Source organism: Ips typographus, linkage group LG10, assembly GCF_016097725.1.
Source record: "Ips typographus isolate SLU linkage group LG10, UJ_Ityp_2.0, whole genome shotgun sequence".
Lineage (NCBI taxonomy): Eukaryota > Metazoa > Arthropoda > Insecta > Coleoptera > Curculionidae > Ips > Ips typographus.
Genome location: NC_138431.1, coordinates 4,394,805 through 4,407,687, shown reverse-complemented (window position 1 = coordinate 4,407,687; position 12,883 = coordinate 4,394,805). Strand labels below are relative to the sequence as shown.

The window sequence follows — 12,883 nt, the reverse complement described above, 5'->3', positions numbered from 1 at the left end:
GTTGGTAGATTGAAGGTTGTAGAAAGTTTAGTTATAACGAAACGTTACTCCAGCATACTCAGATGAGTTCCTTACATTCTATGGTTGTCTCAGAAACACCAGAAACGATCTGCAAGTACCTCCAAAACACCCAATTTGGTTTAGTTCATTTTCAGTCAAATTTGGTTGGTAGATTGAAGGCTGTAGAAAGTTTAGTTTTAAAGGAGGGTTTTTCCACTATTCTTAGATGAGTTTCTTACATTCTATGGTTGCCTCAGAAACCCCAGAACTTCATTGTAACAATATGAAAGTACCTCAAAAACACCCAATTTGGTTTTCTGCCTTTTTGGTGAAACTCAATCAAATTTGGTTCGTAGATTGAAGGTTGTAGAAAGTTTAGTTATAACGAAACGTTACTCCAGCATACTCAGATGAGTTCCTTACATTCTATGGTTGTCTCAGAAACACCAGAAACGATCTGCAAGTACCTCCAAAACACCCAATTTGGTTTAGTTCATTTTCAGTCAAATTTGGTTGGTAGATTGAAGGCTGTAGAAAGCTTAGTTTTAAAGGAGGGTTTTTCCACTATTCTTAGATGAGTTTCTTACATTCTATGGTTGCCTCAGAAATACCAGAAATTCACTATCATGATCTACAAGTACCTCATAAACACCAAATTTAGTTTTCTGCCTTTTTGGTGAAATTTGCTTGGTATATGAAAGGCTGTAGAAAAATTAGTTTTAAAGGAGGGTTTTTCCATTATTCTTAGATGAGTTTCTTACATTCTATGGTTGCCTCAGAAACACTAGAACTTCATTGTAACAATCTGAAAGTACCTCAAAAACACCCAATTTGGTTTAGTTAATTTTCAGTCAAATTTGGTTGGTAGATTGAAGGTTGTAGAAAGTTTAGTTATAACGAAACGTTGCTCCAGCATACTCAGATGAGTTCCTTACATTCTATGGTTGTCTCAGAAACACCAGAAACGATCTGCAAGTACCTCCAAAACACCCAAGTTGGTTTAGTTCATTTTCAGTCAAATTTGGTTGGTAGATTGAAGGCTGTAGAAAGTTTAGTTTTAAAGGAGGGTTTTTCCATTATTCTTAGATGAGTTCCTTACATTCTATGGTTGCCTCAGAAACCCCAAAACTTCATTGTAACAATCTGAAAGTACCTCAAAAACACCCAATTTGGTTTTCTGCCTTTTTGGTGAAATTCAATCAAATTTGGTTCGTAGATTGAAGGTTGTAGAAACTTTAGTTTTAACGAAACGTTGCTCCAGCATACTCAGATGAGTTCCTTACATTCTATGGTTGTCTCAGAAACACCAGAAACGATGTGCAAGTACCTCCACAACACCCAATTTGGTTTAGTTCATTTTCAGTCATATTTGGTTGGTAGATTGAAGGTTGTAGAAACTTTAGTTTTAACGAAACGTTGCTCCAGCATACTCAGATGAGTTCCTTACATTCTATGGTTATCTCAGAAACACCAGAAACGATCTGCAAGTACCTCCAAAACACACAATTTACTTTTCTTCTTTTTTGGTGAAATTTGCTTGGTATATGAAAGGCTGTAGAAAGTTTTAAAGGTTTTTCCACCATTTTCAGATAACTCTTCAGAAAGTAAGGAAGTCCCTTACTGTTAAATCCCTCCTCTAAACCCAAACTTTCTAGGATCTTTGATACACCATGATAATTTGAATACAAATGTTTTTTTTTTAAGAATGAAATTCATAGTGCATTTCTGAAGCATGTGTGAGGACAATAGAAGAGTTAATTAGGTAAAATTGGCAACATTGCTGGATATATTAAAACATGTAGAAAAACACAGTTTAAACAAAGGCACATAAAGCAGAGAATATTTACAGACACACAAATCCTTCAAAGTTTGATGCCACCCCCTCGTGTATTTGAATGGGGGGGGGTTGCCTGCGGCCACTAACCCCCGAAAACGTCAAAACCCCCAGTCATAAACTACCGACTTATCTCCGCCGCTGTGTTTTACGATTCGGTTTTATTCAAACCAGTGGCGTGCACATACGATTTTCCTATCATCGAATTTGATTTTTTTGCTTTCAAGTAGGACGTTTCCAGTTGCTCCAACAACGTTCCTGGATACAAAACCGTTTCCCGTTGGATTCGTTTAATAGTTGCTCGGCTGTCGGCAAAAGTGTGCTTTTTTCGTGTCGACGTTCATGATTTTTACGACCGCCGGCGAGGCAGACGTGGCGGCGTCCAATCTGAGCGTCCCGACGACCGGCGTCGTGCCACTCCAGAGACCGTAAAACTTTACGAGAGTCGCATCGACCCGTTGCCGCTAGCAACGCGCAAACGGCACTAGCCAATTCCGCCAGTTTTCCCAACAAAATGCAATGGAAAGTGGACAAAATGACACTAAAAACACAAAAATATGACAAAGATGACTTTGCTTCTAACGCTTCCATCCTTGTTTTAATAAGTGTCAAATTAAAGCCAGAATCCATCCATCCAGTTAGTCAAAAATGCTATCTGAAACCTTTGGATTGTCAAAGTTAAGACAAGAAGCTTCTTTACCACCTTTAAAGCATTAAATTGATGCCAGAATGCTTCTTTGATGTCTTGGAATTGTCAAATTATTGGTAGATGCTTCGTAACTGTCTTTCGGTTGTCAAAATTGTTTCATCAAATCTGACTGTCAAATTAATGTCAGAACGCTTCTCGCTGTCTTCAAGTTAGTCAAAAATGCTGTCTGATAGTCAAAACAAACGATAAAACTTCTTTTACTATCCTTATAGTGTCAAACTGAAGCCAGAAAGCTAGTTCCTGTCTTTCAATAGTCGAAAATGTCACCAGAAGCTTGTGGATTGTCAAAACTAATGGAGGAAGCTTCTCTACACTCTCTAGAACATCAAATTGATGTCAGAATGCTTCCCGCTGTCTTCAAGTTAGTCAAAATGTCAGCTGAACCGTTTGGATAGTCAAAACTAATGCTAGAAGCCTTTTTACTGTCCTTGTAGTGCAAAATTAAAGCCAGACAGCTAGTCCCTGTCTGTGAATAGTCAAAAATGCTACCAGAAACTTGCAAATTGTCAAAACTAATACTTAAAGCTCGTTTTTTTTGTCTCTAACACGTCAAATTAATGTCTGAGTGCTTCTTTGATGTCCAAGACTTGTCAAATTACATCTGGATGCTTCTTCCTGTCCCTAAAGTGTTAAATGTTACGAGAAAGCCTGTAGATTGTCAAAACTAATACAGGAAGCTTCTTTAGACCCTCTAGAGCACCAAATTGATGTCAGAATGCTTCCCGCTGTCTTCAAGTTGGTCAAAAATGTTGTCTGAACCGTTTGGATAGTCCCAATAAACGCTAGAAGCCTTTTTACTGTCCTTGGAGGGCAAAATTAAAGCCAGACAGCTAGTTCCTGTCTTTGAATAGTCAAAAATGCTACCAGAAACTTGTAAATTGTCAAAACTAATACTGAAAGCTCGTTTTTTTTTCTCTCTAAAACGTCAAATTGATGTCTGAGTGCTTCTTTGATATCTAAGAGTTGTCAAATTACATCTGGATGCTTCTTCCTGTCCCTAAAGTGTTAAACTGAAGCCATAAAGCTAGTCCCTGTCTTTCAATAGTCGAAAATGTTACCAGAAGCCTGTGGATTGTCAAAACTAATACAGGAAGCTTCTTTACACTCTCTATAGCATCAAATTGATGTCAGAATGCTTCCCGCTGTCTTCAAGTTAGTCAAAAATGTTGTCTAAACCGTTTGGATAGTCCGAACAAATGCTAGAAGCCTTTTTACTGTCCTTGTAATGCAAAATTAAAGCCAGACAGTTAGTCCCTGTCTTTGAATAGTCAAAAATGCTACCAGAAACTTGTAAATTGTCAAAACTAATACTGAAAGCTCGTTTTTTTTGTCTCAAACACGTCAAATTGATGTCTGAGTGCTTCTTTGATGTCTAAGACTTGTCAAATTACATCTGGATGCTTCTTCCTGTCCCTAAAGTGTTAAACTGAAGCCAGAAAGCTAGTCCCTGTCTTTCAATAGTCGAAAATGTTACCAGAAGCTTGTGGATTGTCAAAACTAATACAGGAAGCTTCTTTACACTCTCTAGAGAATCAAATTGATGTCAGAATGCTTCGCGCTGTCTTCAAGTTGGTCAAAAATGTTGTCTGAACCGTTTGGACAGTCCCAATAAATGCTAGAAGCCTTTTTACTGTCCTTGTAGTGCAAAATTAAAGCCAGACAGCTAGTCCCTGTCTGTGAATAGTCAAAAATGCTACCAGAAACTTGCAAATTGTCAAAACTAATACTTAAAGCTCGTTTTTTTTGTCTCTAACACGTCAAATTAATGTCTGAGTGCTTCTTTGATGTCCAAGACTTCTTTGATGTCAAATTACATTTGAATGAATCCTTTTTCCTGTTCCTAAAGTGTTAAATGTTACCAGAAAGCCTGAGGAGTGTCAAAACTAATACAGGAAGCTTCTTACACTCTCTAGAGCACCTAGATCTTACTGTCTTCCAGTTGTCAAAATCATTTTTGATAAGATTTTACTGTGAGTGTCAAATTAAAGCCAGAATGTCTCTAATTAGTCAAAAATGCTGTCTGAAACCTTTGACAGTCAAAAAAAATACTAGACCTCATTTTCTCTCTCTTGGAATAGTAAAAAATAGTTGTTTAAGCCTTCCTGAGGACTGTGGATTATCAAAATAGTTGCAATAACAACCAACAAGTTAAATTAGCAATATTGATAGTTCACAGCAATGGATATTGTATCAATAATGGCAAAATCATCGCAAAGGCAGGTTCTGTTAAAGTTATCTTTAAGAGCATAAACGATACCTTAAGAAAATTGCTTCCACTTTACTTTGGTCGATCTAAACAGTCATATTTAGATAGTTTGCTACTTTTAAAAGCCATGTTTAATGACTTTTAATCAACTAGAAGTTAAACTTATCCTGCAGATTTCAAGCGGAGCTTTATTATTTAAGTCAATTTTCAATGAAAGCTTTAATATAATAAAAATAATAAAGAAACTCAATTACTGTCTATAATGATGTAATATTATACAGGGTGTCCAATTTGAAACCATTTTTGGCTTTTGAAACTTCAACCGGTTTGTTTCTTGTTTAAACTTTCACTCTGTATATCTCTCATTAACCTACACATGAACAGGTCTGTACTGAGTAAATATCAATCCAGAGATTGGAAAATTAGTTAACAGGACCGTAATTACGAAAAAAAAAACACTAATTATCACCTTAAAATAAGGGATTATCAAAAACAAATGGAGACATCAACAGTCAATTAGGTTGGAAACCTTTTTCTCTAAAAGCTTTGAAAATTGTTGTTTGTAGTATTGGATAACTTTATGATGTCACTGTTTAGTTTTTAAAGGGCTTTAAATTATTGGGTCACCCTGTAACTGTCAAAATAACAAAATTTTGATGTATTAACTAAATATTGTGTGGGAATGAAATTTCAATTTTGTTTTATGCAGACTTAACCTAATTCTGTCTCTCTTAAACAATCAGTTGAGTTTTCCATTAAGTTTAGTGGAATTTCTACTAGAATTCAGTCTTGTTAAATGTCTTCAGAACATGGGTACCCAAACCAATATTACCAAGTCTGCAGTGCAATAATATGGTCTTGATATCCGTTCTCTATCAAGAAACCGAGGTTAATAACCCAATACCCATAACCGTATTTTCACGAAAACTAATAAACCTTCTCATCGTCCCTATAAAAATATAATATAACGAAAACCCCAGGAGGGACCACCAGGCCTTAATTGCTCTCGCTTCCTCTCTTTCTCCAAGTCGTAAAATAAATGATTATTTTTCAAACTTTTATACAAACTTACATTCGATCAGTAACGATGCAGGAGAACTGGTGATTGGAGGGTTTCGTCTTGTTACATCCTCAGCGATACAGGTGAATTCTCCAGTGTCACGTTCTCGATCCACCCTGGTGATGTGCAAATCGCTGCCTTCCATGAAACGTCGCGTCGTGTTGATCACTTTTGAGCCTGAAATAAATACCAAAAAATTTGTATGGTATTTCCCATATTTTTGTATTTATCACTTAAGGAAGAAATAATTGGGAGAATCAGGTTCCTAATTTGCAGGGCATAGGATACATAATTATTTCATTTTTCACTGTAAATCACCCGTAGGCGGTTATTTCAACTTTTAATTACCACGAGATTAATGGCATCCTCTGCTCCTTAATTAACCCTCAACCCAAAAAAAAAAAGGCCAATAAGAACCACATCAGTAAATCTTTACTCAGATTTAGAGTCTTAATGCTGCATCTATGTTAGAAAGAAGCTTTTAGAGTGTTTTGGGAGGTCTAGAATCTTTAATAATATTCTATCACACTTAACAATGCTATAGAATGGTGTAGAACGTTCTGGAAGCTTTTAAAAGCTTCTAGAACGTTTTAGAAGTCTCGGGAAGGTTACAGACGTTTTTGAGATATTTAAAATTGTTGTTTTTTAACTTTTTTTTGGGGTTTTACTTTTGTAAAGTAGATTTTTGACACTCAACCTAAATGTATTTACCCGCTCAAAATAGATTTTGAAATCACAAAAATTTTTCAAAAAATCAATGATGGGTAAAACCCTTGGAAAATTTGTAAAAATTCAGTTTTTAATTTTTTACGGTCATACCAGGCGTCGTACGAAAAAATGGTATAAAAAGTAAAAGTTGCTCCTTATTAAAATACAGTTTAGGTAACAATTTCAGGCTTCCAAGTCAAACAGTTTTGGAGATATTGTCAAAAATATATAAAAAGTGTCAATCAACTTTGACGCCCTCTGGCGGTCAAACGGTAAGACTTAGCAACGCCCGTTCAAGATAACGTGATAGCCCCATTCACTAGCTATCTAGGATCTTCTTATATGTTTGTAGTAAAAGTGTCAAATAAGGAAGTTATTCAAGATTGAGTGGACGAGTGCACCAAAATTTTCTTCAAATGAAACCTTTGGTTTAGGCTATATGGCACTGGAGTGCATGGCAGACAGTTTTCGGTCTGTAACTCCCTTAAATGGCTGTTTACGAAAAAAATGATTTGAAGCAATCTTGTAGAGCGTGAAATTCCCTACAACTCTCTATTTAATACGTTGTTTGTAACTTTTCAAATAACGGAGCTATGCTCTGTTGAACCTACACTTACTGAAGCACTGGATTGCTTTGCAGACAGTTTTTGACCTGTAAGTTCCGTAAATAGCCCGTTAGGGCAAAGTTTAGAGTGTTCTGGGAGGTTCTAGAATTTTTAACAATATTCTACCACACTTAAAAATGCTATAGAATGGTGTAGAAAGTTCTGGAAGCTTTTAAAAACTTCTAGAACGTTTTAGAAGTCTCTGGAAGGTTACAGACGTTTTTGAGATATTTAAAATTGTTGTTTTTTAACTTTTTTTTGGGGTTTTACTTTTGTAAAGTAGATTTTTGACACTCAACCTAAATGCATTTACCCGCTCAAAATAGATTTTGAAATCACAAAAAATTTTCAAAAAATCAATGGTGAGTAAATCCCTTGGAAAATTTGTAAAAATTCAGTTTTTAATTTTTTACGGTCATACCAGGTGTTGTACGACAAAATGGTATAAAAAGTAAAAGTTGCACCTTATTAAAATACAGTTTAGGTAACATTTTCAGGCTTCTAAGTCGAACAGTTTTGGAGATATTGTTAAAAATATATAAAAAGTGTCAATCAACTTTGACGCCCTCTGGCGGTCAAACGGTAAGACTTAGCAACGCCCGTTCAGGGTAACGTGATAGCCCCATTCATTAGCTATCTACCATCCTCTTATATATTTGTAGTAAAAGTGTCAAATAAGGAAGTTATTCAAGATTGAATGGGCGAGTGCACCAAAATGTTCTTCAAATGAAACCTTTGGTTTAGGCTATATGGCACTTGAGTGCATGGCAGACAGTTTTCGGTCTGTAACTCCCTTAAATGGCTGTTTAGGACAAAAATGATATGAAGCAATCTTGTAGAGCGTGAAATTCCCTACAACTCTCTATTTAATTCGTTGTTTGTAACTTTTCAAATAACGGAGCTATGCTCTGTTGAACCTACACTTACTGAAGCACTGGATTGCTTTGCAGACAGTTTTTGACCTGTAAGTTTCGTAAATAGCCCGTTAGGGCAAAGTTTAGAGTGTTCTGGGAGGTTCTGGAATTTTTAACAATATTCTACCACACTTAACATTGTTATAGAATGGTGTAGAAAGTTCTGGAAGCTTTTAAAAGCTTCTAGAACGTTTTAGAAGTCTCGGGAAGGTTACAGACGTTTTTGAGATATTTAAAATTGTTGTTTTTTAACTTTTTTTTGGGGTTTTACTTTTGTAAAGTAGATTTTTGACACTCAACCTAAATGTATTTACCCGCTCAAAATAGATTTTGAAATCACAAAAAATTTTCAAAAAATCAATGGTGAGTAAATCCCTTGGAAAATTTGTAAAAATTCAGTTTTTTATTTTTTACGGTCATACCAGGCGTCGTACGAAAAAATAGTATAAAAAGTAAAAGTTGCACCTTATTGAAATACAGTTTGGGTAACAATTTCAGGCTTCTAAGTCGAACAGTTTTGGAGATATTGTCAAAAATATATAAAAAGTGTCAATCAACTTTGACGCCCTCTGGCGGTCAAACGGTAAGACTTAGCAACGCCCGTTCAAGGTCACGTGATATCCCCATTCACTAGCTATCTAGGATCTTCTTATATGTTTGTAGTAAAAGTGTCAAATAAGGAAGTTATTCAAGATTGAGTGGGCGAGTGCACCAAAATTTTCTTCAAATGAGACTTTTGGTCTAGGCTATATGGCACTTGAGTGCATGGCAGACAGTTTTCGGTCTGTAACTCCCTTAAATGGCTGTTTACGAAAAAAATTATTTGAAGCAATCTTGTAGAGCGTGAAATTCCCTACAACTCTCTATTTAATACGTTGTTGGTAACTTTTCAAATAACGCAGCTATGCTCTGTTGAACCTACACTTACTGAAGCACTGGATTGCTTTGCAGACAGTTTTTGACCTGTAAGTTCCGTAAATAGCCCGTTAGGGCAAAGTTTAGAGTGTTCTGGGAGGTTCTAGAATTTTTAACAATATTCTTCCACACTTAACTTTGCTATAGAATGGTGTAGAAAGTTCTGGAAGGTTTTAAAAGCTTCTAGAACGTTTTAGAAGTCTCTGGAAGGTTACAGACGTTTTTGAGATATTTAAAATTTTTGTTTTTTAAGTTTTTTTTAGGGTTTTACTTTTGTAAAGTCGATTTTTGACATTCAACCTAAAGGTATTTACCCGCTGAAAGTAGATTTTGAAATCACAAAATTTTTTCAAAAATTCAATGGTGACCCTTGGAAAATTTGTAAAAATTCAGTTTTTTATTTTTTACGGTCATACCAGGCGTTGTACGGAAAAATGGTATAAAAAGTAAAAGTTGCACCTTATTGAAATACAGTTTAGGTAACAATTTCAGGCTTCCAAGTCGAACAGTTTTGGAGATATTGTCAAAAATATATAAAAAGTGTCAATCAACTTTGACGCCCTCTGGCGGTCAAACGGTAAGACTTAGCAACGCCCGTTCAAGGTCACGTGATAGCCCCATTCACTAGCTATCTAGGATCTTCTTATATGTTTGTAGTAAAAGTGTCAAATAAGGAAGTTATTCAAGATTGAGTGGGCGAGTGCACCAAAATGTTCTTCAAATGAAACCTTTGGTTTAGGCTAAATGGCACTTGAGTGCATGGCAGACAGTTTTCGGTCTGTAACTCCCTTAAATGGCTGTTTAGGAAAAAAATGATTTGAAGCAATCTTGTAGAGCGTGAAATTCCCTACAACTCTCTATTTAATACGTTGTTTGTAACTTTTCAAATAACGGAGCTATGCTCTGTTGAACCTACACTTACTGAAGCACTGGATTGCTTTGCAGACAGTTTTTGACCTGTAAGTTTCGTAAATAGCCCGTTAGGGCAAAGTTTAGAGTGTTCTGGGAGGTTCTGGAATTTTTAACAATATTCTACCACACTTAACATTGCTATAGAATGGTGTAGAAAGTTCTGGAAGCTTTTAAAAGCTTCTAGAACGTTTTAGAAGTCTCTGGAAGGTTACAGACGTTTTTGAGATATTTAAAATTTTTGTTTTTTAAGTTTTTTTTAGGGTTTTACTTTTGTAAAGTCGATTTTTGACATTCAACCCAGATGTATTTACCTGCTCAAAGTAGATTTTGAAATCACAAAAATTTTTCAAAAAATCAATGGTGGGTAAAACCCTTGGAAAATTTGTAAAAATTCAGTTTTTAATTTTTTACGGTCATACCAGGCGTCGTACGGAAAAATAGTATAAAAAGTAAAAGTTGCACCTTATTGAAATACAGTTTAGGTTACAATTTCAGGCTTCTAAGTCGAACAGTTTTGGAGATATTGTCAAAAATATATAAAAAGTGTCAATCAACTTTGACGCCCTCTGGCGGTCAAACGGTAAGACTTAGAACCGCCCGTTCAGGGTAACGTGATAGCCCCATTCATTAGCTATCTACCATCCTCTTATATGTTTTTAGTAAAAGTTTCAAATAAGGAAGTTATTCAAGATTGAATGGGCGAGTGCACCAAAATTTTCTTCAAATGAGACCTTTGGTTTAGGCTATATGGCACTTGAGTGCATGGCAGACAGTTTTCGGTCTGTAACTCCCTTAAATGGCTGTTTAGGAAAAAAATGATTTGAAGCAATCTTGTAGAGCGTGAAATTCCCTACAACTCTCTAATTTATACTTTTGCTGTATCTCCTCAAATAACGGAGCTATGCTCCGTTGAATTCACTCACCAAATTTAAGTTTACTTACCGTTTAATTCCCAATAGTAGATAACTCCATCATCAGGAGTGACTTCGCAGGGCAGAGTCACTGACGAACCGACAACGACCGAAACGTCTTTAGGACTTCTGGAGAAGTATGGCTCTTCTGTTGCCTTACCACTGGCGGAATCCCACAAAACTGAAATTAACAAAAATAAGGTATAATCAAATTGGTTTTTACTAATCATAAAACTAGCAATAATTAAGTACAGTTGGCATCACTGTTGTACTAATTTAATATACTGGGTGTTTTTGGTAATTGTTTTCAGGATTTTTCGGAACCAACGTTGGGCGCCAAAATTGTTACTCCAACAGTATTTGATTGTAAACAATGGCGCCCAACGTGTGCCCAAAGTTTGAAAGTTGAAGAAATCAACCAAATGTACTTGATTTGGAAGCTTTTTAGGTTGTTTTGGGTTTGTATATCATTGTTGAATTCTTTCAGTCTTCCACAAAGCTACAATTGAATTTTGGCGTAACAAAAGCAGAAAAAGCTGTTTCCAATGCTATTTTTGTTGGATTTAATGAAAATATTAATTAAATATGAGGATGAGAGGAACAAATGGAATGCAAGAATTAGTTTCTTTTTCGTCTGGAGGCTCAGACGCAGTACGTTGATTTCTCCACGGTTCAGCGATTATGCGGAAGGTTATTGGCTGCATTATACTTGGCATTTTATATGGTTTCAGTATTAAATTAACATTTTTAATCGAGAAAATGTCTTACCCAGTAAAAGCCAAGCCACAGAAGAAAACCGATTCAAACCCCACATAATGCAATTTAAGTTAATAATTTACAACAAAAAATAGTTCACACAAAAACACTAAAAAATCCAACTAGCTCCATGATACAACACTACCAACAGTACTACGCGACACTATGAAATATGGTTTTTTTTCAAAAAAAAAAGGGAAAAAAAGTCACGTAACCCGACCGGATCTAAGGTCTGGCGAACCACACCGCAACCTAACAGAGTGCGCGTCAAACTGGCCTTAACACAAAACCCAACGATATCAACCGGCTTAAGTTCAGCGGCCGGCGTTTGTTTTTGAATCCGGAATCGGAATCGACGATTCCCACCGAACTGGTTCGATCCCGGAATTTCTTGAACCTGATTTGTTGGGTAGGCAACCCATTATACAGCTTGATGATGCCATGATGAATTGAAACGTGGTTTCTAGCTCGTAATGCTGGACCAGTTTTGTTTCAGTCAAATTGTGAGTATATTAGAGAAGAAAATCATCTTGGTGAGATACATGGAGAGATTGAGGAAAAGAAGAACAGCTACCCAGTAAAGAAAGTACTCTCACCAATTAGACCAGAAGAATGGAAAAAGAAGAAGACAGACCAGAAGGAAAGAAGCTAAGGTGATTATCATCAATTCATCACCCAAATCAATCAATCAATTTGAAGTTATCAAGAGCAATAGCAAAAACCATTTTGGGGAGGTGAACAGATTGAAGAAAAATAGGAACAACTACCGCAAGAACTTAAACATGTCTAAAAATGACTTAGCTTGTTCTAAAAGCTCTCAATAATGTTCTAAACTGTCCCAAAATGCTCAAAATTATCTAAACAAGCTTAGAAACTTCAAAATTTAAATAAACATGTCTAAAAATCATTCAGCTTGTTTTAAAAAGCTTTGAGTAATGTTCTAAACTGTCTAATAATGTTCAAGGTGGTTTGAACAAGCTTAGAAGCCTTGAAGTTTAAGAAAACATGTCTAAAAATGACTTAGCTTGTTCTAAAAGCTCTGAATAATGTTCTAAACTGTCTAATAATGTTCAAGATGGTCTGAACAAGCTTAGAAGCCTTGAAGTTTAAGAAAACATGTCAAAAAATGACTTCGCTTGTTCTAAAAGCTCTGAATAATGTTCTAAACTGTCTCAAAATGTTCAAGATGGTCTAAACAAGCTTAGAAGCCTTGAAGTTTAAAAAAATATGTCTACAAATGATTCAACTTGTTCCTAAAGCTCTGAATAATGTTCCAAACTGTCTAATACGATTCAAATTAGTCGAAACAAGCTTAGAAGTCTTGAAGTTTAAAAAACATGTCAAAAAATGACT

General features: G+C 35.7%; 1 protein-coding gene across 3 annotated transcripts in view; it reads right to left on the bottom strand.

The window, feature by feature from the left end:
* Window positions 1-11,829, bottom strand: part of LOC145734536 (tyrosine-protein kinase-like otk) — a 72,831-nt gene extending 61,002 nt beyond the window's left edge. For 2 of the 3 annotated variants that reach the window (XR_014179436.1, XM_081987979.1), the window contains exons 1-3: window positions 11,543-11,826; window positions 10,806-10,955; window positions 5,822-5,986 (exon numbers count right to left, since the gene is read on the bottom strand). Coding sequence is in view for 2 of the 3 variants with exons in the window: in XM_081987979.1 (XP_081844105.1) it covers window positions 5,822-5,986; window positions 10,806-10,955; window positions 11,543-11,588 (361 nt within the window). In the remaining variant the exon portion in view is untranslated. Of the gene's footprint in view, window positions 1-5,821; window positions 5,987-10,805; window positions 10,956-11,542 lie in introns of all 3 variants that reach the window. The other variant, XM_081987980.1, reaches the window with a different exon arrangement.
* Between the last annotated feature and the right edge of the window lie 1,054 nt (window positions 11,830-12,883).